Source organism: Oncorhynchus keta, chromosome 26 (genome assembly GCF_023373465.1).
Source record: "Oncorhynchus keta strain PuntledgeMale-10-30-2019 chromosome 26, Oket_V2, whole genome shotgun sequence".
NCBI lineage: Eukaryota > Metazoa > Chordata > Actinopteri > Salmoniformes > Salmonidae > Oncorhynchus > Oncorhynchus keta.
Genome location: NC_068446.1, coordinates 29,315,459 through 29,343,024, shown reverse-complemented (window position 1 = coordinate 29,343,024; position 27,566 = coordinate 29,315,459). Strand labels below are relative to the sequence as shown.

The 27,566-nt window shown below is 45.2% G+C and overlaps 3 protein-coding genes across 10 annotated transcripts in view; 2 read left to right on the top strand and 1 right to left on the bottom strand.

Annotated features, from left to right (window-relative positions):
* cpamd8 (C3 and PZP like alpha-2-macroglobulin domain containing 8) overlaps positions 1-20,578 on the top strand; it is a 58,693-nt gene extending 38,115 nt beyond the window's left edge. The window contains exons 28-43 of one of the 4 annotated variants that reach the window (XR_004820623.2): positions 1,444-1,600; positions 1,760-1,834; positions 3,308-3,473; positions 3,630-3,716; positions 3,866-4,002; positions 4,226-4,381; positions 6,423-6,485; positions 11,850-12,103; positions 12,352-12,439; positions 14,408-14,482; positions 14,595-14,700; positions 14,919-15,029; positions 15,822-16,034; positions 17,097-17,171; positions 17,262-17,481; positions 18,986-19,124. Coding sequence is in view for 2 of the 4 variants with exons in the window: in XM_035737589.2 (XP_035593482.1) it covers positions 1,444-1,600; positions 1,760-1,834; positions 3,308-3,473; positions 3,630-3,716; positions 3,866-4,002; positions 4,226-4,381; positions 6,423-6,485; positions 11,850-12,103; positions 12,352-12,439; positions 14,408-14,482; positions 14,595-14,700; positions 14,919-15,029; positions 15,822-16,034; positions 17,097-17,171; positions 18,986-19,169; position 19,608 (1,948 nt within the window). In the remaining 2 variants the exon portion in view is untranslated. Of the gene's footprint in view, positions 1-1,443; positions 1,601-1,759; positions 1,835-3,307; positions 3,474-3,629; positions 3,717-3,865; positions 4,003-4,225; positions 4,382-6,422; positions 6,486-11,849; positions 12,104-12,351; positions 12,440-14,407; positions 14,483-14,594; positions 14,701-14,918; positions 15,030-15,821; positions 16,035-17,096; positions 17,172-17,261; positions 17,482-18,985; positions 19,170-19,607 lie in introns of those variants that run through there. The other 3 variants (XM_035737589.2, XR_004820624.2, XM_035737590.2) reach the window with 3 other exon arrangements.
* Positions 20,579-21,560: 982 nt separating this feature from the next.
* On the top strand, positions 21,561-24,644 carry odf3l2b (outer dense fiber of sperm tails 3-like 2b). 5 transcript variants are annotated; one of them, XM_035737595.2, is made up of 5 exons: positions 21,561-21,994; positions 22,103-22,183; positions 22,977-23,087; positions 23,639-23,776; positions 24,152-24,644. In XM_035737595.2, the coding sequence occupies exons 2-5, from the start codon at positions 22,135-22,137 to the stop codon at positions 24,637-24,639; spliced, it is 786 nt and encodes a 261-aa protein (XP_035593488.1). In that variant the 5' UTR covers positions 21,561-21,994; positions 22,103-22,134; the 3' UTR covers positions 24,640-24,644. The 5 variants fall into 5 exon arrangements, with proteins under 5 accessions (XP_035593488.1, XP_035593487.1, XP_035593486.1 ...); XM_035737594.2 differs by having other exon boundaries at positions 21,561-21,997; XM_035737593.2 differs by having other exon boundaries at positions 21,561-22,183; positions 23,639-23,755.
* A 159-nt stretch (positions 24,645-24,803) lies between these two features.
* cks2 (CDC28 protein kinase regulatory subunit 2) lies at positions 24,804-26,690 on the bottom strand. Its single transcript, XM_035737596.1, has 3 exons — positions 26,384-26,690; positions 25,800-25,927; positions 24,804-25,408 (listed from the first exon to the last, which is right to left on the bottom strand). Exons 1-3 carry the CDS (start codon positions 26,440-26,442, stop codon positions 25,365-25,367), a joined length of 231 nt encoding a protein of 76 aa, XP_035593489.1. The 5' UTR covers positions 26,443-26,690; the 3' UTR covers positions 24,804-25,364.
* Positions 26,691-27,566: the final 876 nt, after the last annotated feature.

Below are 27,566 nucleotides of genomic sequence, written 5' to 3'. Positions count from 1 at the left end.
CTGTGGATCTGGGGTTTGATTCCCGCTGTGATTCCAGTTCAGAAACTCCAGGTCATACACTGTTTCTGGACATTAGAAATACCTACCCTGGGGATGACTGTTTTTTATACATTCAGAATGTTTATATTCCAGCATGCAGAAACATACTTGATTTGGCTTTGTGACAGTCCTCGTTCTTGACACTGAAAAGCTGCTGGATCCTGTGGTGACTATCTGCGTTTTACCCACTCCTCCTCCATCTTCCATCTTCATCTTCATCTGCTCTCCCTCGCTCTGTACCACCCACTCCTCCTCCATCTTCATCTTCATCTGCTCTCCCTCGCTCTGTACCACCCACTCCTCCTCCATCTTCATCTGCTCTCCCTCGCTCTGTACCACCCACTCCTCCTCCATCTTCATCTGCTCTCCCTCGCTCTGTACCACCCACTCCTCCTCCATCTTCCATCTTCATCTGCTCTCCCTCGCTCTGTACCACCCACTCCTCCTCCATCTTCATCTGCTCTCCCTCACTCTGTACCACCCACTCCTCCTCCATCTTCATCTTCATCTGCTCTCCCTCACTCTGTACCACCCACTCCTCCTCCATCTTCCATCTTCATCTGCTCTCCCTCGCTCTGTACCACCCACTCCTCCTCCATCTTCCATCTTCATCTGCTCTCCCTCACTCTGTACCACCCACTCCTCCTCCATCTTCATCTTCATCTGCTCTCCCTCACTCTGTACCACCCACTCCTCCTCCATCTTCATCTTCATCTGCTCTCCCTCGCTCTGTACCACCCACCCCTCCTCCATCTTCCATCTTCATCTTCATCTGCTCTCCCTCGCTCTGTACCACCCACTCCTCCTCCATCTTCCTCTCTTCCATCTTCATCTGCTCTCCCTCGCTCTGTACCACCCACTCCTCCATCTTCCTCTCTTCCATCTTCATCTGCTCTCCCTCGCTCTGTACCACCCACGCCTACTCCATCTTCCTCTCTTCCATCTTCATCTGCTCTCCCTCGCTCTGTACCACCCACTCCTCCTCCATCTTCCTCTCTTCCATCTTCATCTGCTCTCCCTCGATCTGTACCACCCACGCCTCCTTCATCTTCCTCTCTTCCATCTTCATCTGCTCTCCCCTCGCTCTGTACCACCCCTCCATCCCTCTCTCTGTCAGTCTGTTTTTGCCTAACATGATTTTTATGTAGTTTGATTTTCTCACCATGACGTAGCATGTAACAGCTGCCATCTCACTCAACCTTGTTTCTGTTTAGAGATTTAAAATGTGTGACTGGTTGGGGAACATTCCACCCCATTCAAATGGTTTATGTGAACTCTGATGTGAAGTTTGATAAGTATTTTTGAACGATATGTCAGCACATGCTTGAAAGAAACCCAATCCTCCCTCCCTCTCCCCCCTCCCTCCCTCCCTCCCTCCCTTCTCTCTTTCTCACTCCCCTCCAGGCTGACAGCATTTGTGTTGAAATCCTTTGCTCAGTCTCGTGGGTTCATCTTCATTGACCCAGAGGAGCTGCGTGCTGCCAAGGCCTGGCTCATCAACCACCAGAGAGAGGAGGGCTCCTTCCCCGCCATGGGACGCATCCTCAACAAAGACCTGCAGGTGTGTGCGTAGGTGTATCTGTGTTGTGTAACAGGAGACTGGCCTGTGGTGATGCCTGACATAGTGACCCAGAACAATAGACAGTGTGGTGGGATGTACACGGACAAGGTGTGTGTGTTTTCATAGGCACCATTAACCAGTGTTATTCTCCATCTAAAGGGAGGAATCCATGGAAAGATCTCATTGACAGCGTACGTGGTTGCAGCCCTCCTGGAGACAGGAATAACTACAGAGGTAAGAGGAACAATGGGTGGGACCATGACCTTTCCTACCAATCAGCCGCACCTCCTCAACAGCATTATTTAGCACAGTGAATCCTAACCTGACATTTATATGTGGATGTAAATTGGACTTTCAGTGAATCTTTCAAGCTCAGACCTAATAACAGAATATGTGTGTGTATGTGTGTACAGAGGAGGCTATTGGGAGGAGTTATAGGCAGACGGGCTGATTGTAATGGCTGGAATGGAATCAATGGAACGGAGTCAAACATATGGTTTCCATATGTTCGATATGTTTGATGCTATTCCATTCCAGCCATTACGATGAGCCCATCCTTCTATAGTGCCTCCCACCAGCCTCCTCTGGTGTGTGTGCTTGCGTTACTGTGTGTTTGCCGGTACATTCCCATCAGCACAAAATATGGATGTTCTGGCACGGCGCCCCCTCATATTTGTTATGCTCCAGTGGCAGTCATCTAATATCTAATACCTGGCTGACTGCATCAAGATATTTATGAGGAGGACATGCAGAGACAATGATGCCTGTGGAAGGTAGTACACCTCGGCCACATTCCTGTCATGGGGTACCTTGCCATGCTCTTACCCTGTTGCTGAACCCGAGACGACGTGCTCACCGGCCAGTTAAACCCTCTGTAATGTTCTTTGAAGCAACACCTTTGAACACACTGGCAGTGACACTGACATTTTGTCATGGTCGCTCTAGTATAAAGATATCTTTGGCTATTGAAAGGTAGCACTGCCCTTTATCTGCCAAAGTCATTGTTACAAAAGAATGTTGTTGTTTGTGTGTTCAGGGAGTGAGTCCATGTCATGTTTATCCTTTGTCCTACTTTGAGCGTGTTGCCAATACCAATGTTAAACCCCAGTTTGTTATTGTGTCAGCTCTCAATTCATTCATGCACAGCTCTGCACAAGGTATTCACAAAGTATTTCTTCACTCTGGCTCCCTTCCATCCATCTCCCTCCCCCTTCAAAAAACCCCCCTTTTCTCTTCCTGTCTTCCTATATTTCCCTATCTATCCTGAAGGGCTCTCCAGAGAATCAGGCCTTTTAAAACTGATGCCAACTATAAAAGGATACTTGACATCAAAGCAAAACTCCTTCCCTCTTACAAATGCAGTTATTTAAAAGATGACTCGGCAGACTAAAGTGAGTGGCTGCTGAAGTCATATCTGAGTGCGCTCAAGAAAACGGGGCACATCTGGAAAAGATGAAAGTGCTCCTACCTTTAATGCCTCAGAGAATGTTTATTTGCCTTTTGATAAGCAGCACATCTGAGTTGAGGAGTATGAGTTGGAACAGTACAGATCTTGAACATTCAGCAAAGATCAAATATGCCTGACTTAAGCGAAAGATGAATACGGATGGAGGGAAGGCGTTGACGTATGAAGGTTTTGTCTGTGTGTACAATGTGTTAGCGCACGTGTGTGTGTGTATTTATATAAATATGTGTACTCTTCCCCAGGAGGAGAAGATTGCTGTGGCCAAGGCAAAGGGTTTCCTGGAGAGTAACACATACACAGCGGATGACCCGTACACCACAGCCCTGTCTTCCTACGCCCTGGCTCTGTTACGAAGCCCCTATGCTTCCCTCGGCCTCCGACGCCTCAACCACATGGCCATCACACAAGGTACTCAGCTGTAAGGAACTGATCTCATATCAGTTTGGTTGCCTACCAATTCATATTAAACACTAAACTAACATGGCACTGTTCTTTCTCACATTGTTCCTTAACACTTTCCTTTCTCTCCATCACTCACTGTTCTTTCTTTTCTGTCTCAATCAGACGGCTTCACCCACTGGAGTCTGACGGGCAGCAGGGTGACCGATGAAGACACTTTCATGGGCTTCAGTGACGGTCTTTCTCAGTCAGGTAGACACACACACTGTCTCGCCTCCTGTGGCCACAGCTAGACTATCCTCTATGACTGATGATGTTCTCACATCTTGACTTTGAGTATTAGTGTGAATGTCTGGCGGCTGTCTAGTGTTTGTATACTAATAGTCTCCTCCATGTCCCAGTGGTGTCAGCGGAGGTGGAGATGACAGCATACGGCTTGCTGACCTACACCCTACTGGGTGACGTGGCCTCCGCCCTGCCTGTGGTCAAGTGGCTCTCCCAGCAGAGGAACGCCCTCGGGGGCTTCTCCTCCACACAGGTACCCCTCACAAGCCTCTCCGCCTCTTTGTCCAAAGCATTCTCCAAAATGTGGTTGTATTTTTCCTTTATATTACCAGATTAGCCTCACTGACATTTCAAATCTCTTTTAGAAGAGATAACCAGCTCAGCAAAGTACATTTGAAACAACTGGTAACTGTTCATCTGGTCAGACTGTGTCCAAAGCATCCTTCTAATAACTGTGTGTCTGTCCTCTTTTCTAGGACACGTGTGTAGCTCTTCAGGCGTTGTCTGAGTACGCTATCCTGTCATATGTGGGAGGAGTCAACCTGACCATCTCTCTGGCCTCTACCAACCTGGACTTCCAGGAGAGCTTTGAACTGCACCGCGACAACCAAAAGATCCTACAGAGCGCCTCGGTAAGGAGTAGGGTCACGTTGCCCTTAGACTCTCATAATGGTTACGGTTAGGATTGGAGGAAGGTAATCTGATCCTAGATCTGTGCCTAAGGGCATCTTCTTTCTGAGGTAAACACTCTTGCTCAAGTAGTTAAGGGACCCCTACGGTACCAAGATACACACTACACACAGAAGCAAAAATTACAGAATTGTCCATTTTCAATGATGGGTATCTTAAATAACATCCACTAAGTCAATGCAGTTGAGGATAACTAGAAGACTTTATCTAAGCAATGGCATGTGTTTCCCAGTGAATAAACCAGTGAGTGTGTTCAGGCTGTACCTCTACATTTCCTTCTCATCCCCACAGCGAGGGAGTAGCTCAGGTAAGGGCTTGAACTTTTGTTCCCTCTGCCAGGCATGTAATTATCTGCCCTAATTAGCTGTATCAAGTTTAATTGGGGGTAATTTAGCTATGCTGGTTAGTGGCCAGGCTATTTGACTGCTGCTGCTTACATCAACAGCATTCAAATCAAATTTTATTTGTCACATGCGCCGAATACAACAGGTGTAGTAGACCTTACCGTGAAATGCTTACTTACAAGCCCTTAACCAATAATGCAGTTTTAAGAAAATAGAGCTAAGAAAATATTCACTAATATATATATAAAAAAGTAACACAATAAAATAACAATAATGAGACTATATCATTTTTTAAAAAATTGTATAACATTCTAAAATGTATCATTTTTAGATAAAATTATACTAAATATGTCACCAAATAATTGTTTAAAACACACTATTTTGCAATGAATGGCTACAGTAGCCTCAATAGCACTCTGTAGGGTAGCACCATGGTGTAGCCAGAGGACAGCTAGCTTCCGTCCTTCTCTTGGTACATTGACTTCAATACAAAACCTAGGAAGCTCTTGGTTCTCACCCCCATCCATAGACACATAGTAATTATGACAACTTCCAGAGGACGTCCTCCAACCTATCAGAGCTCTTGCAGCATGAACTGACATGTTGTCCACCCAATCAAATAATCAAAAAATGCATCTAGTTCTGAAAGCATAAGCTAAAGCTAGCTAGCACTGCAGTGCATAAAATGTGGTGAGTAGTTGTCTCAAAGAGAGAGAAAGATAATAGCTGAACCGTTTCAGCAAATTAACTTCTTCAAAAAAGAAGCAAGAGAGAGAGATATTTCATCTTGTCTTTTCACTTACTTGCAAATGCAGCTAACATTAGTTAGTTTAGCCTACTGAAACACCCTGCTCAAACAGAGGGATGCTATGTTAGCTAGTTGGCTATGACTATCCATCACAACACTGGAACCCTTCCATGTAAGCTTTTGGTTTTATTAATTTATTGCCACCGGGGCCTGCGGTGTAACTGTAAACTGCTTACTGACTGTACACTGTAACATTACTGCATGATTGGAGCAGTTTACTAACACATTAGTGCTATTACCTATGTTGACTAGGACGTTACTTTAGCTAATATGAGGAAAATGATGACAATTACTTTCGGTTATCTTTAGTTGGGTTTTTTTGGTGTTCATTTGGTGTTCATTCAAAGAAGATGTACACTTTCCACGCTTCGCTTTGGACTCATTCCGACAACAGATGTAACACTTGGCCTCGCAGCCTTGTGAATGATGACCTGTTTCAAGGTCTTACTCACATCGGCTACGGAGAGCGTGATCACACAGTCGTCCAGAACAGCTGGTGCTATCATGCATGCGTCAGTGTTGCTTGCCTTGAAACGAGCATAAAAGGCATTTAGCCCATCTGGTAGGCTTGCGTCACTGGGCAGCTCGCGGCTGGGTTTAACTTTGTTGTCCGTAATAGTTTGCAAGCCCTGACACATCCGACAGGCGTCAGAGCCGGTGTAGTAGGATTCAATTTTAGTCCTGTTTTAACTCTTTGCCTGTTTGATGGTTTGTCTCTCTAACCACCTCTGTCTCCTCCCTCCCACCCCTTTTCTCTCTCAACCCTATTTTCCCTTTTTTCCTCTTTCCCTCTCGCTCTGTCTCTCTCTCCCTTCCCTCCTCTCGCTGCAGATTCCCAGTATTCCCACAGGGTTGTTTGTCAGTGCTAAAGGCGAGGGCTGCTGTCTCATGCAGGTACGTTACTTCTGATCTCCCCCTTCTATAATTTTATTTTTCACTCACAGAGAATCCTCCAGAGGGGAAAAGCCAGTGCATTCCCATGACTCATTGCTCTAATGCCCAAATTCCTGACTGTAAATCGGAATGATCTTGTAAAACGTAGGGAATTGTTCAGCAGGGACTGTTCGTTCCCCAATTACACTGGATAGGATGCTGTTTTTCCTGTACCTTGTCACTAAAACAGAAAGCTATTTGAGGCCAGGGTGCATAAACAACTACTGGGGGAGTTTCTCTGTTCAGCTTCCTGCTCTAGATAGAACACAGCGTTCCTCCTCTCCTCACTTTGCCTTTCCGTCATGTTTAGAAGAGCCTGTCAACCTTAACCCTCTTCACATGACAGGTGATCATTATACTGGTCTCAAATGGGTTCTGTGATCCTTCAGATAACACTAACAGTTATTGGATCCTTTGAAAAAAGACAGAAATCTTATAAGCATAATTCTGCAGGTAGCCTAGCGATTAGAGCGTTAGGCCAGTAACCGAAAGGTCGCTAGTTCGAATCCCTCGACAAGGTGAAAATATGTTAATGTGACCTTGAGCAAGGCACTTAACCCTAATTTCTACAGGGTTGCCATTGATAATGGTAGACTGGTCGTGACCCCACTCTCCAAGGGTGTTTCAGGGAGAGTTGGGATATGCAAAAAAAAAATCCAATTCACACATGCGTAATTAATACACATTTGTACATGTGTAAAATAGGACAGGTATAAGTGCCCACCAAATTATTATACATTTTATCATTACATATATACACTGGGGTATAGCCCCAGTATCCTATGATGGTGCCACCTTTCCAACAAGTCAGTTCATCAAATTTCGGCTGTTTTTCATGGTCCGGTCAAAATCTTAACGCTACAGCATACAATGACATTCTAGATGATTCTTGGCATCCAACTTTGTGGCAACAGTTTGGGCAAGGCCCTTTCTGTTTCAGCATGACAATCAAATCAAAGTGTATTTGTCACGTGCGCCGAATACAATGCTTACTTACAGGCCCTAACCAACAGTGCAATTTTGTAAGAAAAAAATAGGTATTAGGTGAACAATAGATAAGTAATGAAATAAAAAACAACAGTAAAAAGACAGTGGAAAAATAACAGTAGCTAGGCTATAACAGTAGCAAGGCTATAACAGTCGCGAAGCTATTAACAGTAGCGAGGCTATAACAGTAGCGAGGCTATTAACAGTATCGAGGCTATAACAGTAGTGAGGCTATAACAGTAGTGAGGCTATAACAGTAGCGAGGCTATTAACAGTAGCGAGGCTATAACAGTAGTGAGGCTATAACAGTAGTGAGGCTATAACAGTAGCGAGGCTATAACAGTAGTGAGGCTATAACAGTAGTGAGGCTATAACAGTAGCGAGGCTATTAACAGTAGCGAGGCTATTAACAGTAGTGAGGCTATAACAGTAGTGAGGCTATAACAGTAGCGAGGCTATTAACAGTAGCGAGGCTATAACAGTAGCGAGGCTATAACAGTAGTGAGGCTATAACAGTAGCGAGGCTATAACAGTAGCGAGGCTATTAACAGTAGCGAGGCTATAACAGTAGTGGGGCTATAACAGTAGTGAGGCTATAACAGTAGCGAGGCTATAACAGTAGCGAGGCTATTAACAGTAGCGAGGCTATAACAGTAGTGAGGCTATAACAGTAGCGAGGCTATTAACAGTAGCGAGGCTATTAACAGTCGCGAGGCTATTAACAGTAGCGAGGTTATAACAGTAGCGAGGATATTAACAGTAGCGATGCTATTAACAGTTGCGAGGCTATTAACAGTAGCGAGGCTATTAACAGTAGCGAGGCTATTAACAGTCGCGAGGCTATAACAGTAGTGAGGCTATTAACAGTAGCGAGGATATTAACAGTAGCGAGGCTATTAACAGTAGCGAGGCTATTAACAGTCGCGAGGCTATAACAGTAGTGAGGCTATTAACAGTAGCGAGGCTATTAACAGTAGCGAGGCTATTAACAGTAGCGAGGCTATTAACAGTAGCGAGGCTATTAACAGTCGCGAGGCTATTAACAGTCGCGAGGCTATTAACAGTCGCGAGGCTATTAACAATAGCAAGGCTATAACAGTAGCGAGGCTATTAACAGTCGCGAGGCTATAAACAGTAGCGAGGCTATTAACAGTAGCGAGGCTATTAACAGTAGCGAGGCTATTAACAGTCGCGAGGCTATTAACAGTCGCGAGGCTATTAACAGTCGCGAGGCTATTAACAGTAGCGAGGCTATTAACAGTAGCGAGGCTATTAACAGTCGCGAGGCTATAAACAGTAGCGAGGCTATTAACAGTCGCGAGGCTATTAACAGTCGCGAGGCTATTAACAGTAGCGAGGCTATAACAGTAGCGAGGCTATTAACAGTAGCGAGGCTATTAACAGTCGCGAGGCTATTAACAGTCGCGAGGCTATTAACAGTCGCAAGGCTATTAACAGTAGCGAGGCTACACAGTAGCGAGGCTATTAACAGTCGCGAGGCTATAAACAGTAGCGAGGCTATTAACAGTAGCGAGGCTATTAACAGTAGCGAGGCTATAACAGTAGCGAGGCTATTAACAGTAGCGAGGCTATTAACAGTCGCGAGGCTATTAACAGTCGCGAGGCTATAACAGTAGCGAGGCTATTAACAGTCGCGAGGCTATAAACAGTAGCGAGGCTATATACAGTAGCAAGGCTATATACAGTAGCAAGGCTATATACAGGCACCGGTTAGTCGGGCTAATTGAGGTAGTATGTACATGTAGGTATGGTTAAAGTGACTATGCATATATGATAAACAGAGAGTAGCAGTAGCGTAAAAGAGGAGTTGGTGGGTGATGGGTGGCGGGACACAATGCAGAGTAGCCATTTGAATACCTGTTCAGGAGTCTTATGGCTTGGGGGTTAAAGCTGTTGAGAAGCCTTTTGGTCCTAGACTTGGCGCTCCGGTACCGCTTGCCATGCGGTAGTAGAGAGATCAATCTATGACTGGGGTGGCTGGGGTCTTTGACAATTTTTAGGGCCTTCCTCTGACACCGCCTGGTGTAGAGGTCCTGGATGGAAGACAGCTTTGCCCCAGTGATGTACTGGGCCATACACACTACCCTCTGTAGTGCCTTGCGGTCGGAGGCCGAAGAGTTACCGTACCAGGCAGTGATGCAACCCGCCAGGATGCTCTCGATGTTGCAGTTGTAGAACCTTTTGAGGATCTCAGGACCCATGCCAAATCTTTTTAGTTTCCTGAGGGGGAATAGGCTTTGTCGACTGTCTTGGTATATTTGGACCATTCTAGTTTGTTGGTGATGTGGACACCAAGGAACTTGAAGCTCTCAACCTGCTCCAATGCCCCCGTGCACAAAGCGAGGACATTACATAAATGGTTTGTCGAGATCGGTGTGGAGGAACTTGACTGGCCTGCACAGAGCCCTGACCTCAACCCCATTGAACACCTTTTAGGTGAATTGGAAAGCCGACTGCAAGCCAGGCCTAAACGCCCAACAACAGTGCCTGACCTCACTAATGCTCTCATGGATGAATGGAAGCAAATCCCTGCAGCAATGTTCCAACATTTAGTGGAAAGCCTTCCCAGAAGAGTGGAGACTGTTATAGTAGCAAAGGGGGGACCAACACCATATTAATGCCCATGATTTTAGAATGAGATTTTCGACGGGCAGGTGTCCAGATACTTTTGGTCATGTAGTGTACTACCTAACCCCGTTCAAAGGCACTTCAATATTTTGTCTTGCCCATTCACTCTCTGAATTGCACACATACCCTGTCGTTCTCAACTAACATCAAGGCGGTGGCCCGTTCCTGTAGGTTCATGCTCTACAACATCCGCAGAGTACGACCCTGCCTCACACAGGAAGCGGCGCAGGTCCTAATCCAGGCACTTGTCATCTCCCGTCTGGATTACTGCAACTCGCTGTTGGCTGGGCTCCCTGCCTGTGCCATTAAACCCCTACAACTCATCCAGAACGCCGCAGCCCGTCTGGTGTTCAACCTTCCCAAGTTCTCTCACGTCACCCCGCTCCTCCGCTCTCTCCACTGGCTTCCAGTTGAAGCTCGCATCCGCTACAAGACCATGGTGCTTGCCTACGGAGCTGTGAGGGGAACGGCACCTCAGTACCTCCAGGCTCTGATCAGGCCCTACACCCAAACAAGGGCACTGCGTTCATCCACCTCTGGCCTGCTCGCCTCCCTACCACTGAGGAAGTACAGTTCCCGCTCAGCCCAGTCAAAACTGTTCGCTGCTCTGGCCCCCCAATGGTGGAACAAACTCCCCCACGACGCCAGGACAGCGGAGTCAATCACCACCTTTCGGAGACACCTGAAACCCCACCTCTTTAAGGAATACCTAGGATAGGATAAAGTAATCCTTCTCACCCCCCTTAAAAGATTTAGATGCACTATTGTAAAGTGGCTGTTCCACTGGATGTCATAAGGTGAATGCACCAATTTGTAAGTCGCTCTGGATAAGAGCGTCTGCTAAATGACTTAAATGTAAATCTAAACATACACAATCCATGAGAGGAACCTAGAGATGAACCAGGCTCTGAGGGGGGGCCAGTCCTCTTCTGGCTGTGCCGGTGGAGATTGTAAGAGTACATGGCCATTAAGGCTAGATCGTTCTTCAAGATGTTCAAATGTTCATAGATGACCAGCAGGGTCAAATAATAATCACAGTGGTTATAGAGGGTGCATCAGGGCAGCACCTCAGGAGTAAATGTCAGTTGGCTTTTTCATAGCCGAACATTGAGGTCGAGACAGCAGGTGAGAGAGAGAGAGTCGAAACAGCAGGTTCAGGATAAGGTAGCAGGTCCGGTGAACAGGTCAGGGTTCGATAGCCGCAGGCAAAACAGCAGAAAGTGGATCAGCAGCACAACCAGGTGGACTGGGGACAGCGACAGCAAGAAGTCGTCAGGCCAGGTAGTCCTAAGGCATGGTCCTAGGGCTCAGGTTCTCTGGGAGGGGAGAGAGGGAGAAATGGGAGAATTAGAGGGTTCAGCCTATCTCTGTCCCACTTCTCACTCCACACATTCCTGCAAACCTCTACACATACACCACTTTTCCAGCTTTCACACCTCTCCCTCCCTCAGCACATCCCTCTCTCCAGTCTGCCAGTGCCTGAGGCCTGGAGCACCTGGGCTGTAATGAGATGACAAGATAGGCATGATTAAAGAGAGAGTGTGTGTGTACATGCATACCTATGTGCAGGAGCGCGTGCTTGCGTGTGCGTGTACTAGCTCTACAACATAGGTTCTCTGCACTTTCTATTACCTCCGGAATCAGGAATAAATTCTGTCTCTCCAAGCTCTGCTTGTGTTCTCGCCTCAGATTGATGTATCCTACAACGTGCCTGACCCCGTGGCCAAGCCAGCCTTCCAGCTTAAGGTGGACCTGAAGGAGCCCAAGCAGGAGCGCCACCCGCCAGCCCCGCCCTCCCCCCGCCACGCCAGCCCTCGCTCGCGATCCCGTTCCGACAACCGCTCGGAGCTGAGCCGCAAACGCCGGGCTGCCACCGACGATGAAGACCCCGCAGCCCACCAAGACGACCTAGACTACCGTATCACCCTGGAAGCCTGCGCCAGGTACTGCAGAGACTGCAGCAGCCTTTTAGCCTAACTAGCATTTAGCCTGGTAGTTGGCCTAGTTCTGCTAGCATCGAGCCTGGTAGTTGGCCCAGATCTGCTAACATCTAGCCTGGTAGTTGGTCTATATCTGCTAGCATTTATCCTGGCATTTGGCCTAGTTCTGCTAGCGTTTAGCCTGGTGGTTGGCCTAGTTCTACTAGCATTTAGCTTAGCATCTAACCCTCTTAGCATTTTTCTCTCTTCAGGTGGCTCCACACAGGTTCTTCCAACATGGCTGTCTTGGAGGTCCCTCTGCTGTCAGGTTTCCGTGCCGATGTGGAAAGTTTGGAGAGGGTAGGACATAAACATACACTCACATTACAATGTCATACAGACAGACGGCATGTAGCATAGCGGTTCGAGCGTTGGGCCAGTAACCGAAAGGTCACTTGTGCGAATTCCGACAGTATGTAGATGTGCCCTTGAGCAAGGTACTTAACACAAATTTGCTGTACTACTATGGCTGATCCTAATACAACACATTTCACTGTGTATGTGACAATAAAAACAACCCCCCCCATGAAGGCCATTTCAGAGGTGTAGTGCGGAATTGATCAGTCCCCTTCTGTTTTGCTCAGTCCCCTATGCTGCTCATGCTTCTTCCCCTGTCTCAGAGAGGTGTTTGTGGACGTGTGTTTATTAACGGAGGAGGACATTGAGTGGCTCTGCCATTGTGCTGCTACTCTTGGCAGATATAGACAAAACATTTGCGCCACTGTACTGAGTATCCGCTCTGCTTCTCTTGTAAACATAGGGGTCATGCTGAATGTTACTGGGAATTGTGCACTGTGTGTGTGTGTGTGTGTGACTGGGCGTGTGTGTGTTTGTTTATACAGCAGTGGGGTAATCACTATTGAGAGGGTATTTTTACTGCAGTGTCTGGATGAGGGCCAGCTCTGGCCCAGTGACATTACTGTTTCTATGGGGCTCCACAAGGAGCCAACACAAACCCTCACAGACCCTCTCTGGGGCTATTACCCAGCCACCAGGGAAGGGCTGGGCCACTGGGGGTTGCCATTGTTAATTCCAACTACCCCACTCTGAGAGCCAGGGGAGAGGGACCCAGGGACGCATGGCAGACATCTTAGAGAGGGGGGTGAGAGGTTAGTTGAAGTCACCTCCCCAGGTCCTCTTCAAAACACTTGTCTCCCTCATTTCTGCAGAGTTATGGGCCCCAAAATCAAACTATCCACCTTCGTAAAGACCTACCTACCTGGGGGGACAGATTTACAACCACTCACACACACACACACACACACACACACACACACACACACACACTATCTCCCTGAGACTTGAGGGAGTCGGTGCTGACCTGTATATTGAAGTGGCTTACAAGCTCCTTTTACAGAGCCAGCCTGCTCACCTCCCTGCTGTACGACTGCCTGGCTGCCCTGACCAGCAGCATTCCTCACATCATGAGACGGAGCCTAGCTTATGCAGTCATGTCTTGTTGTTTTCATAGATGTTACTTGGAATCCTTACACAACATACTTTGGCCTCTATTGCTCTTTTTATCCATAAAATGAGCTGAGCTGAATGGAGCAAAATGCCTTTCACACTATGCTACCTACTTTATGTTACTTTAAGTGCTCAGAGAAAGTGAATGGAATACATTTCAAGTTGTTACTATAATTATAGTTATTGTCAAGAGAGAAAACAACACGGCCAACACACAGCCTACTACACACACACACACACACAAACACTATCAAGCTCTCTCTCCCTCTGTGTGTGTGTGTGTGTGTGTGTGTGTGTGTGTGTGTGTGTGTGTGTGTGTGTGTGTGTGTGTGTGTGTGTGTGTGTGTGTGTGTGTGTGTGTGTGTGTGTGTGTGTGTGTGTGTGTGTGTGTGTGTGTGTGTGTGTGTGTGTGTGTGTGTGTGTGTGTGTGTGTGTGTGTGTGTGTGTGTGTGTCCCAGTGGCGCCAGCACAGGCTGAGCACCTCATAAACTTAATCTGTCCGTAGGACTGCTACCTCTTAGAGAGCCCTATGGGAGGAATTACCCCCCCCCCTCCAACCATACTTCCCACAACACCTATCCCCTTAGCCAGTAAACAGAAACTCCCTCTTAGACAGTCGGCACAGGTACTGTTATTGGAAGCTGGCTCCCTCCCTTTGGCTTGTAAACAGGCTTGGCTTGACCTACCTACAACTGGACTGAAAGGTCACCAGAATTCTCACTGGCCATCAGTGAGACAACAGAAAAGCTTAGAATTGACTCGGACTCTTGAGTAGTTCATCCCCCTTTTCCTATCATAAAGCTGCTGCTGGACAAGAGGGTTGGTCTGAAGAGGTACGAAGTGGATGGAAGGAAGGTCCTCTTCTACTTTGATGAGGTGAGTTAGCCATACCGGAATATCACCATTGTAATCTGTGGTGTACTGTACTGTGATCAGTTCTAACTGTTTTACATGTTTGCACTGTCTCTGTGCTTGTCCCACAACGCAGATCTCCAGTCAGTGTATGACATGTGTGGCCTTCCAGGCTATCAGGGAGTACATAATGGGCAAGACAGCGCCTGTTCCGGTCAAGGTGTACGACTACTACGAACCAGGTGTGCCTCTGACGTGATGAATATTTTCAACAGCACCTCACTTTGCGAGCAAGAAAACCCTCCTTTGTCTTCACGATGATTAACTGACAGCCTTCTCTCAGAGGAAATTGGAATTCTCTGGTCTGTGGTTTAAAATGCAAGTACAGAGTTGTTTTGTGGAGAGACTTGTCCACTACTCCTACAAAGCTGTGTGTTTCTGTCTCTCTCTCGCTATACAGCATTTGAAGCCACCCGCTTTTACAATGTGAGCGAGAGCAGTCCCCTGGCCCGCAAGCTGTGTGACGGCACCACGTGCAACGAGGTGGAGAGCTCAACCAATCAATGGATAGGTAAAAGTTACAACACTACTGTATGTCCATTAACGGAACTACCACATTCTCTTTGTGTTCGTCCCTATTTATCCCAGCTAATGAAGCAGTGAGAGAGAGAGCAAGTGAAGGTGTGACTTGTGTCTGACGGGACTCCTCTGTAAACCTCCATTTCCTGTCCCTTGACTTTCTAAGAGCGTGTGTGTCGTGCCTAAACTGTTATTGGCACGGGCCGATGTTGGGAAGAGAAGAAACAGAAAAGCAGGCCCACACAGGAATGCCCACTGGCCCTGGTTGTCATCGTGCCGAGTGTTTCCGCTTCAGCGACACATACACATACACACACTCTCATTAGCGGGGACCGATGTTGCTACAACAAATGGCAAAGTTTGCCCCTGTCACCGTGGTGACGGGTGGATGACCCTGTTTGTGTTGATGCTGTGTTTTGCTGGCTTGGCTGAGAGAGAGAGAGGCTGAGGGGCTGGGACCCCCATGCAGCTGGAACCAAGGCCATGCCCAGACCCTGGGGAACAGCGCTCATCAACACACATCCTCTCACACACATAATCTTTCTCTCTCTCTTTCCTAACACTTTCCCTCCTATGAAAGATGTCATCTCTTTATTTGCCTGACCCATGTTTGGAATATTTTTTTTTTGTCCTGTGTATTTTACTATGAAGTAATTATGGTTGCATTCCACTACTAAAGTCACACAATGTTGATACACATTGTTAGAAAAAAGCAAAAGTTCAAGATCCCCCAAAGTTGAAAAATATATCATTTCTCCTGTCCGGTGTTTTTCCTTTGACCCAGGCTTTGTCCAGGGGAACCAATGTAACAAGGTGTTTGGCTGTCTGGAAGAGGAGCAGTTTGAGCGTTGCACCTGCTACAGGGACTGTGGCTATGACGGAGAGCCTGTGTGTGGCTCAGACGGACATCTCTACCAGAACCAGTGTCAGATGGAGGTCTTCGCCTGCCGCAACGGGACCCGCATAGAACAAATGCCCATGTCCCAGTGTCCTCAGAGTAAGACTACTCTACTAGGGATGGGCTCCATTCCATTTGAAATTCAGTTGATGAGTTGAAAAATCCTCAATGACAGTAATGGCCAATGAATCAATTCATGAGTTTGATGTCAATTCATCCTCTGAATGATTGAAATGAAAGCTGCTACAGCTGTGCCACCACACCCACTGGCTGCTCCTAACACTAGCATGCCAGGCTCTGAACCCCTCCCAGTGTCTCTGCCAGCCAGGGTCACATGTGGCTCTGATTTATCGGTCAGCTACCACACCTCGAAGAGCTAAAAACACGATATACTTCATAGTCAAACATTACATCCACTGAAAAAATGTCTCCAAAATGTTTTGATTATGAGAAACACCCTTTGAGGAATTGAAGAGAGGACGTGCTGAGAAGAGGGTGCAGGGTAGCCCAACATGCACGTGCACATACTCTCACACGCGCACACACACACACAAGTAGGAGAAGAAAGAGTGAGGTGTGTGTGTGTGTGTGTGTGTGTGTGTGTGTGTGTGTGTGTGTGTGTGTGTGTGTGTGTGTGTGTGTGTGTGTGTGTGTGTGTGTGTGTGTGTGTGTGTGTGTGTGTGTGTGTGTGTGTGTGTGTGTGTGTGTGTGTGTGTGTGTGTGTGTGTGTGTGTGGCTGTGGTAACAGCTGGTCAGGTGCAGGTTGATTGCTGGGTGAAGTTTGTGAGGAGAGCTTCTCTCCCCCCTCTGCCCAGCGCTACTATATTACAGGGAACCCCAAATGACAGAGTGCTTTTGTCCAGGCCTTTGAAAATCCTGTCACATTCCTTTCTGACGCACAAACCAACAACAAAGGAGCCTTCTTGTTGTGGAGTGGATTGGGAAAAAGCACATATCAAAACCTGTGTGGGAAAACAAGGCTGCCTGTGCCAAGTTTACAGTAGATTATCAAAGGACCGGATCCATATTTAGACCTTCCTCTCATTGTTTGTGTATGTCTGGTTAGGAAATAAGCAGTATATCATGCTTTTACCCTAATCGTACAGTACGTGGTCTGTGTAACATTGGCTTGTTGTGATTGTGTTGTGTCTGTTCACACAGTGGAATCCACCACGGAGGACAGAGAGAACACAACAGGCGAGGAACCTGAGCAAACTCCTGTGCCTATACACACAGGTAAATATAGTGCATGGTAAAACACACACCTCTTCTTCCCTCTATACCCCCGCTCTAACCCCTATCTTCCCATCTCTCATTGGTTGCCAGCTGTTCCCGGCTGCAGGAGTGTGTATGTGAGGAGTGTGAAGTCTGTGTGTGTGTGTGTGTGAGTGCCAGTCAAAGGCAAGAGCTGGAGAGTTCACCTCTGAGTGAAGCTGGCGTTGACGTGCAGGCATGTGAGGAGGTTCATGCACTGCTCTGCTCCGTTCCCACTCTGAGACACTGTATACAAGTCTGACAGATGAAGACCAGACCTCTAGTGCCCACTGTAAATATGTCTATCTGCATACATCCATGGATCTGTATTGTATGAGGGATTGGAGATTACTCCAGCTCAGATTACACACATGCAACGCTCTGAGAACATCCACATACAGACTGCCTCCAATAGTTTGCTATAACCTATACCCACTGTGAGGTCCACCACCATGCGTCGGCTTCTTCTTGCTTGTCTGGATATATACAAATAAGTATAAAGAGATTGATCGCAGTTGTAAATGAGAACTTGTTCTCAACTGGCCTACCTGTTTAAATAAAGGTGAAATAAAAAATACTTTTAAAAATCAGTGTTGTAGAAAAGAGTTGGAGGTGAAGATGAAAGAGTCACTGCCCTCCCTTCCCTCCTAGCCTCCATGTCTGATCAGTCTGTCTGCCTGCAGTGTGCTGGGAGCTGTTGGGACTTGCCCCAGCTGTCTGTAGTCGTGTAGAGGAGAGGAGGAAGTAGAGCACTGACGCCTCAGCAGATCACATCGACAGGCTACTGTCACATTCTGATAAACAGGAGAATAGGCTTTCCTTAGCGGGGATAGTTTTGCTTGAAGGGGATATTTGTTGCTCCACCACAGGGTTCACGTAGATGCCATGCTTAAATAACTTGCAGTTACAGAACTCCCGGTAAGATGTATCACTCTTTATGTTGGTTTGTAGCAGGAGTCGTGGCTGTGGTAGGGTAGGCTCACGTCGATGTGTGTGTACTTCCGTGCGTGTGTGTATTTGATGTGGCCTATGCCTGCGCTGACTTGTTCCCTGCCTGCAGCTCACTGTAGCTGTAATGGAGTTCCACAAAGGTCAAAGGTCTCCTCAGTACAAAGACTGATGCTTCACAGTGGAAAAGACCTCACCACAGGAATGCCATTAAAAGTGGACTGCGGTACACACATACAGAACATGTATCATACCAGATTATTACACTCAATGAACAGCTGTGTATTTTCTGAGCTAATAAATGTTGTTGAGCTGAGCTCCACTGAGCATTAGGTTAGGTAGATTGTGATGGATGTGATTTTGTGTGCCAAGAATCTGACAGCATTCTCAACAGCTTTAGTAAAAAACATTGAGGCTTTGGAATCAGTTTCTCTGTGGACATGTCCCTTAGTGGTGAAATGGCATCAGAGCTGAGGGCATGATTAATTCAACAAAACACACTTGTTTTGATGAAAATAAATGGAGTGTATTGTGTGTATTCATCTGCAATGTATGATTTCCAAAAGGAGCAGTGTGCATGCAGTGCTTTACATGAGGCTGAACATTAGGACATAGTGACCCCTACTGGTCACCTTGTACAATTAACTATTTTGGTAGATATTCTCAGTGGAAACATTGTTATGCCCCTTGACTTTTCAGCCAATGTTAGTGTTCTCATAAAAATAATTGTTGTGAACAATTGTCTCATCTTATTTCTAAGGATATTTCTCACCATCCCACCTGCCCTCCATCTCTCTCTCTCACTGTCACTCTCTCTCTCTCTCTGTTCCTCTTTCTTGTGCTTGTAGGCGAGGAAGAGCAGGGTTCCATGGCTGAGGTGTCCTACTACTCCTATGAGTATGACCCAGAACCCTTTCCTGCAGAGGGAGAGGACCATTTGGAGCTGGAGGCAGGGGAGCGGGGGGGAGAGCAGGAGAGTCCATCAGATATCCAGTTACCCACACTGGACACAAAGGACCCCCCTGAGCGATGGTACGGCCCTCTCACCTCTCTGTCTCTATGAACAACAACACAGAGTTTGAACCACAGGAGGCTGCTGAGGAAAGAGTGGCTCATAATAATGTTCAGAACGGTGCTAATGGAATGGCATCAATCACCTGTTTGTTGTATTTGATACGATTCCATTGATTCCGCCCCAATCATTACCACGAGCCCATTCTCCCCAATTAAGTTGCCACCAACCTCCTGTGGTTTGAACCATTAACACTGTGGTAATGTGAATAGGGCTTGAAATTAACTCAACTGTGACTTTGTAACCTCAAACCTGTGTCAGTTTATATCCACTCTAATAACAAAGCGTATTCAGATACCTCTACATCAAAGATAGCATATCTGTACCTATCTATCTGATTGCAATGAAGAACCTTATCAGAGATCTTATTAAGTGTCCTGTTCTTCTCTCCTCCACAGAAACTGCCCCTGACGGCATCACCAGCCAGATCTCCAAATTGTACATTGTCTGTGAATATGTTAGTGAGTGGAGAGAGAAGGAAGAGTGGGGACTGCAGCCTGAAAGGAAGCAAAGTGTGTGTGTGTGTGTGTGTGTGTGTGTGTGTGTGTGTGTGTGTGTGTGTGTGTGTGTGTGTGTGTGTGTGTGTGTGTGTGTGTGTGTGTGTGTGTGTGTGTGTGTGTGTGTGTGTGTGTGTGTGTGTGTGTGTGTGTGTTACTAAGCCAGTCCCCCTCTAGCCCTCTTTGTTTTTCTCTCTTGTATAACTCCTAGACACCAGTTGACACCATAGCGTCTTTGATATTCACTGTAGTGCCTTATTGTTTTTCTGTAATCTCTAATCAAGTATTTATGTTTGTAATTACACCTGAGTTAAAACAAATGTTTTGTTGTTTTTTCTATCTGTGGTATTTATTTGTAGCTAGTGCTTTTGTTTTATTTGTTCCAATGCCGCCCCCTATTGCCTTTTGTCCTGTCACCTACACCAATGTCTTCATTTAATTAATCAAAAATAACCAGATGTGATGCACCTATTATTCTTATTCAGAGGAAGCCTTAGCTCAAACACTGAGGTGTACAGTTGATATCTTTATATACTTATTTGGTGTTTAACCTGCTAAAGATCGACACTGCATTTCTGCAGCCTTAAACTAGAGGTTAAGATAAGCTCAATTCTTCTAGATATTTTACCAAGCTAGCAATATCTCCACATAATAAGTCACATTTAGGTATAGCTGTCTCCTTACTGTTGAACACACAGGGATTTGATTGTACAGTGCATAAGCTATTTTGTTTTGTTAAATTTTGACTCTTGATATCCTAAAACAAGAATAAAGGTTTGGAATTACTGTACATTTACCATATTGAAACCAGTGTAAACCCATATCCATTTCCAATACAATTGCTTTTGAAAAATAATAAACTTTGTATACAATCCATGTCTCTGTTTGCTGTTAACTTTTCATGCTACTATCCCCGGGTAGCAGTAACTCTATTCCCTATATGTATAGCCTATATGTTACATAGGAAACGAGGAGCAGACCTGGTGATTAAGGAGTTGTGTTGGTCCATTTCCTTTGCAACTGTAGTTTAGCCTGAGGAGAATTTCCTGTCATCCTGTAAGCAATGAGCTGTGATACTGTCAAACACTGTGGCCCTTCAGAATGCCCTCTGTGACTGTGACCCCTGGCATGGCTGTGTGCAGCGCGGCTAACGTGTGTTTGTCCCTGTTAACAACTCACTCAGGTTACCTAAACAGCAGCCAGGAGAGAGTTAGAGCCTGTAAATGTTTAATGTTTGTTTTCGGCAGACCATGGTTAAGGCACTTGTCGACATTGTCAGTTACCGTATAGCTTCTGGCAACTTTCAGTGTGTTCTTCTGCTGCTGTTTTAAAATGACTACTTTCCAAACAGCCCATGGATATGTCGTTTCAATGTAGAGGTTATTGAGAGGGCAATGAGTCCTATGATCAAACTTCAGGCGTGGTGGTGGAAAAGTGTCAGATAACGTGTCTTACATGTCTTATGATATGCATAGTCTTTCTCGCATTCAGTGTATTACTATTATTATGCACTGTCAAGAAGGAGAATATTTGTTTAACTCCATGGCTTTGCTGGTCTCTGTAAGGGACACTGTTAGTTCTGATATACAGTGTGAATGGGATCTGTACTGTATGAGTGGAAGGTCTGTTGTATGAATGGGGAAGGTACTGTAGGGACAGAGAGAGAACACTCGCTTCGCTGACTGAGCGATGCGGGAGGCCTGATTGCTGAGACTGAATATCCTGGAACGTCTCCCTGGCAACTGTATGCATGGTTGAAGTGTGATATTCTGCCTCCACGCTGCGATGAACAGAGAGTGAAAAGAAAAAGGAGGGAGAGGGGATCTTGGTTTCATGGATTGCTCTGTGGAGATATTGTTACATTAGAGTGAATCCAAGTAATGACATGGTTTCTAAGCACCAGCAGATTGAGCTCCTCTGGCTGAGCTACTATATAACTGGCTGAGATGATGAACTAGTTGGACACAGTTGGTGTGAGATCCAACATTTGGTCCTTTAAAGGGCTTTTCTAACCAAGAGGCTAAATGTTTATGGGTCTTTGATGGTAGTGGTTCTTATTTTGGAGTGTGTAACTGCGCAGGCTGTTAAGGTATGCATGACTGAATAGGTGAACTCCAAACTGAATTTCACTCAGGACTTGGGAGATGATGGATGGATAAAGGAGGGCCATGCTGATGAGTGGAGAGCTTGAATTCATCTGACACAGAAGATCACCTCTACCACACGGAGGAGAGAGGAACCTGCTGGCTATGATGCATTGCTGGAGCCTGTTTGTGTCCACATTTACAGTAGTATGCTTCCTACCTGTGTTTTTGTACATACTGTATTGTCAAATTCCCTCTTATTATTGATCGAATTGAGCAGTTTGTGTAATGATTTGGAGGATGTTTTTGTAGGACGACTTGTAGGACCATACATTTATTTGAACATGGGGGAGGAAGTGAAAAAGCGCCCCATCATTGCTGGCAGAGAGAAAGGTGAGCTTCCTGAATGGAACAACCTTTGCGGCACTTATTCAATACAGATAGATCACTCATCTATTCTGAATTGAGTAAATGTAACATGTAAACATAACATATCTAGCTAATAATTGAATGCATTATCCTGTCAGAGAGGGGACACTGACTGGAGTTGATTGTTTCTCAGAGCTTGGACTTGCCAGAACTCGCAGATAGTAACTTTGCTTGTGCAGTGTGCAGAGGCATCTGAAAATGTGACTGCTGATTTAATGTCAAATCAAAATGAAAAAGGACATGCACCGAATACATCTGGTGTAGACTTTACCATGAACTGCTTACTAACGAGCCATTTCCCAACAATGCAGTTAAAAAGGTTTTAAAAAAGGCTAAATAAGGCAATAGTACCACAATAAAATAACGTGAAAGTGTGTGTTTTGTGTGAGTGTATATTATGTGCGTTGGTGGAGTGTCAGTGTAATGTGTTGGTAGAGTGTGCATAGAGCTAGTGCAAGAGAATTGGTGCAACAACAACAAAAATGTACTTTCCAAAAAAGTAATTTCCCAGGTTGTATCTTAGTGCCGCACTGTCTCTGGCTGTGAAAGTCAGCTGTTTGGATGATCTAGCATGTCTAATTTACACCAGCCAGATGTAAATATGTCGTTTATATCCTCAGGCACGTCTTTATGAATCTTTTCAGCTTATTCATCACTACACCATAATGTATATAATGTCATATGTGTGAAGTAGCCCAAATCCTTCCATGTGCACACACAGGTCTTCAACCTATTGTGTAAAATATCTACCCCACAGGGCCAGGACCGGGGCGTTACGCTCTGCCACCAACCATTGGTTTCATCGGCCATGACTTCACCAAGCCAACCAGCCCTGCTTACTCATTCCACGGCAGAATGAGCAACAACTGTGAGTGCTACAGCAGTCACTAAAGAGCCCCCAAGATTTGAACATGACACGCTACTCTAATGGTCAATGAAAAACTACCTCAACTAGTATTAGTTGATCATGAAAGGGAATATTGAATGTTGTAATGTAACTGTAAAGCCACTGGGGGGAAACAACACCACAAATACCTGTCACTAGTTGTGGACCCTGTTACTACAGTACAGTATACAACTTATCAGCCAAATGTGACACTGTCCTTAGGATACTGGCAAACTTACTACAGTAGGGAAAGGGGGATACCTAGTCAGTAGAAACGAATGCATTCAACTGAAATGTGTCTTCCGTATTTAACCCAACTGATCTGAATCAGAGAGGTGCGAGGGGCTGCTATAATCGACATCCATGTCTTTGGCACCCGGGGAACAGTGGATGAACTGCCTTGCTCAGGGGCAGAACAACAGATTTTGACCTTGTCAGCTCTGGGATTCGATCCAGCAAACATTCAATTACTGGCCCAACGCTCTAACCAGTATTGTATGTCAGTTATTTGTTTCTCTTGTTTGGTTGTGCAGTGTACGGTGTTGACTCCAGTCCTGGGCCTCGGTATTACATTGATGCAAAAATCACCCGTTTCGGCAGGGATGGCAACCCCGCATACTCCATGTTGGGCAGAGTGAGAGGATCATCAAGTAAGTTCCCACCAACTTCAGGTAAATACACTTTCAATTCAGAGCTGATCATGTTTTAATGTGCCTATAAAGTTATATTAAAATACTGTTTTTATATGGTCAAATACCAAAAGCTCATTACTAGACGTGAAAATTTTGATTTTCTTAAGAGACGTTAATTACACAAGGACCTTGTGTGTGGCAGTTTAAGCCACTTACAGGAGTATGGCAACAAGACACTGGATGTGACAGCTCAAGCCTTGCCTTCTGCTGTCAGCTGTTGCAACTGAATTTCATTAACACTCAACAAATATGCATACACTCTAAATCTCTAAATTGACAATGAATCTACTGCATTCCACTTATGAATCTTGCGTGTTCACATAAAGCCAAAGCTAAATACAGCTTTCCCACTAGCAGGGCATTTCCAGACTCCTGGACCTGGGGCATACAGCCCTGAGAATGCTCCTCCATGCAACACCCAGCGCAGACCCCCATCCTACACTATGGGCTCCCGCACTCGCTACCGTACCATCGACTCAGTCCCTGCCCCCAACAAGTACTGTCTTCCTGCTCTCATGGGCCCCCAGGTTCCCACCAAGCCAGCCAGTGCCAGCTACACCATGTCAGGGCACTGCAAATTAGGGGGTCCCTCAGAAGACCTGGCCAAGACCCCAGGCCCTGGTAGATACAACAGTACAGATCCAAGTGTCTACCTGCCCAGGCAACCAGCTTTCTCCATGCTAGGTCGCCATGGCTTTCCCAACGATGCCACTCTGAAGCCTGGCCCTGGAACTCATAATCCTGAGAAGGTGACTGTCCACAAGCCCCGGGCTCCTGCCTTCTCTCTGGGCATCAGACACTCTGAATTTGTCACCCCACTGGTGGTCAATGTAGCTGACTGAAAAGCACTTCTCACAACTATGTTCCTCTGTCATATAGGTTGGATTCATCTGCAAAACAAAGAACTTGAGATAACAATAGAGAACAATTTCTACTGCTGTGCTGGCTTAATATTAAATATGAAATGAAAGACATTTAGATACACAACACAAACTTCCACACAAAGTAAAGAAATATATTTTATTTACGTTCTGTCCAGCAACAAGTGTTGTTTAGAATGAACAAAAATGTGACTATTCAGTCCAAATGTATACTGTCTGATACAAATATATATACACAGAGGAAAGCAGACAAAATAAAAAACATTTTCAGAACATGCTAGATTATTTATTTTGAATAAAATATTCCACGTTCAAGAAAGAAAACTATTTGACCACTGTTCATTAATCCAACATATTGACAAGTAAGTAAACATCAATAAAAGTGTAGCAAGTGTTATTCAAGCTCTGTAAAGTCTAATGAATGAGAAATTCCATATCCATATTGTTGCCATGTACCAATAAAAGCAGAACTGCTTATCATCTGGTAGTGGGGGCCGAGCCTTCCAACACTCAGTCTGCTTCTATCATACCTCCAACATTTTGGGGAGGGATTAAAAATAAAATAAAAACTTTAAGGGTCTATTCCTTACACCAAAACAAGATGTACATCTCTCCATGTGTTAAGTCAACAAAGACCATACAATTCAACTAAGGTGGCTTTCAGGGATGTTGAAGATGATTTCCACTCAATCCTTTGGAAGAGGTCTTCGGAAAAGCAATATATGCGGCTCTAGATGTAAAACAGAAAGTAGCTAATTCAGTACTGACTTCAAGCTAGTAGAGATGGCTATTATTTTCAAACATGCAGATGGCATAACAATGGCTTTGCATGTAGGGATGTGATCAGGACAACATTGAAGATTGGGGAAAAGAGGTCATTGGTGTGGGGCAAAGTAATGTAATAGGCAATACAATATATGGCCTAGAACAGAAAGCTAGCTAGTACATTTAAATTATGTATGAAAGAGGATGTCAGAAAAGCAGGAATTCCTGATGTATCTTTTCATAACCAATCATGAGAAGACTTGAGACATAGGTAAAAGCTTTAGAAAATATGTTTTTTTGTATGAAACGTTAGTCCTTGTTGAGACTGGATTGCTAACTTTCGGTCAATAACTCACCTGGCTTGTGGATCATGTAGTGGATCCAGCCCTGGCTCTGCTGCACCCCCAGACCCCTCCATTCATCTTCTGTCATCAAGTGAGAAGTGGGCACCAGCTTTGATAACTGTTTCGGGAGCATAACATGCCTGTGTAGGAAAGGGACATTGAATTCACCCAATTAACGTAGCTATCTACTTAACGTCACTAACTAGAAAGTACTTTACTAGTAGATGTAACGTTAGCTAGCTAGCTAGCACCAGTAGGCCATATAACTTTGAACATGTTGTGGTAACACCAGCTGATAGTATTAGCTTACGTTAGCGGTCGTTAACCAAGTCACATGATACAGTTCACTAGCCCACTAAACAAATGAATCCTGCAGCCTTCAGTTGCCAGCCAACAAATATAATAACAGTATTAATATTATTCTGCCAAATACAGTATTATGGCTAAAGCTAACGTTGGCTAGTTAACCAACCAGGGGAGTTGGGTGAACTTGCTTTCCGTAGCAAAGCAAGTTAACATGCTTGCTTGCTTACTAGCTAACGTTAACAGTATTACAGTACAGTAGTAGCTAACGTTACAACTTCAACCTAACTTACCTGTACTCAAATGCTTCATCTGTGTACTTGTCAGAGTAGTAAATTTGTTTCTTCGACATGTTTAATCGAACAGAAGTATATAACACAATATTCTGGATAAATTTTTGTATTCTCAGATAGCTGTCCGTTTTGACAAGCGAAAGCTGGCTAGATTTTTATAAACACAAAACAAATTGTCATCTGCAGTGTGTCGGCAAATTTTAAACTCAAACCGTCCCTCTCTTAGCCGGGATTGGTGAAGCCGCGCGTGGGCAAAACAAACTAAATGCGTGGCGCCCCGCCCCGCCCCCACCTTCTGATTTTGACAGCTGTACACATGGTGAGTTATTTTTACAATATTAGACTTGAGATTTTTCCATTGGTTTGCTCGTTGAGTTAATGTCAATGACCATTTCTCGTGCTTCTTTCGTCCTACAATCATGAATATTCGTTGTCAAATGCCTGAATGTAACAAAAAATAGTATATAGCCCTAATCTAAGGGATTCGTTTTACTGGGGGTGGTCGTGCAATGTAATTATGTGTACGAGCACAAAAGTCCATATCTGTAATTTTAGTCACGTCCGAATCTGCCATGGAAGTATTTTTTGCATGACAGGAGAGTAACAATTCCAGCTAGAATAACCTACTGTTTTTTGGAAAACTCCAACAAGTACCCCTGACTGGAGTGTGCAATTCGGGGCCGGGGTCGATGTGGGCGGGGTCAGGCGTTTGACCCCGCCCACTTTGTGTCCATCAGGTTTGACAGTCACACAGTGAATTCAAACACACGTTTGCGCAAGGCACACGTTGAACACAAACGTATTTCATTTTTGAAGATGTAAGAAATATTATATAAAGTGGTACCAGCAGATGAATTGTAACACTTTTTGCTTCATGCTATATTTGAGACAAGCTACTGATATTGTTGCAGTGAGACAGTACAGATGTATGTCATGTACTGTTAAAATTGTGTTAATAAATATTAGAACTTTGTATTTATATTATTTAATTGAGCATATATATATATATACAGTTACTACCTATCCTGATTTATAATGCTATTTACTTTGTTCATGAGAATGGAGACAGACTATACCATATAGACATACTGACAAGCTGAATGTGTTTTGTACATTAAGTTATACCAGCTCCAGTACAGAGATCAGAGACTCGGGTGACTTTACATCATCTTTACTAAACAAC

Coding starts and splice junctions, on each gene's coding strand:
- odf3l2b (XM_035737591.2), top strand. CDS start 22,000: ATGCTTCCTACCTGTGTTTTTGTACATACTGTATTGTCAAATTCCCTC. Junction 22,184..22,976: donor CATTGCTGGCAGAGAGAAAG/GTGAGCTTCCTG, acceptor TCTACCCCACAG/GGCCAGGACCGGGGCGTTAC. Junction 23,777..24,151: donor TAAGTTCCCACCAACTTCAG/GTAAATACACTT, acceptor CTTTCCCACTAG/CAGGGCATTTCCAGACTCCT.
- cks2 (XM_035737596.1), bottom strand. CDS start 26,442: ATGTCGAAGAAACAAATTTACTACTCTGACAAGTACACAGATGAAGCA. Junction 25,928..26,383: donor GATGAAGCATTTGAGTACAG/GTAAGTTAGGTT, acceptor TTTCCTACACAG/GCATGTTATGCTCCCGAAAC. Junction 25,409..25,799: donor CTACATGATCCACAAGCCAG/GTGAGTTATTGA, acceptor TTTTACATCTAG/AGCCGCATATATTGCTTTTC.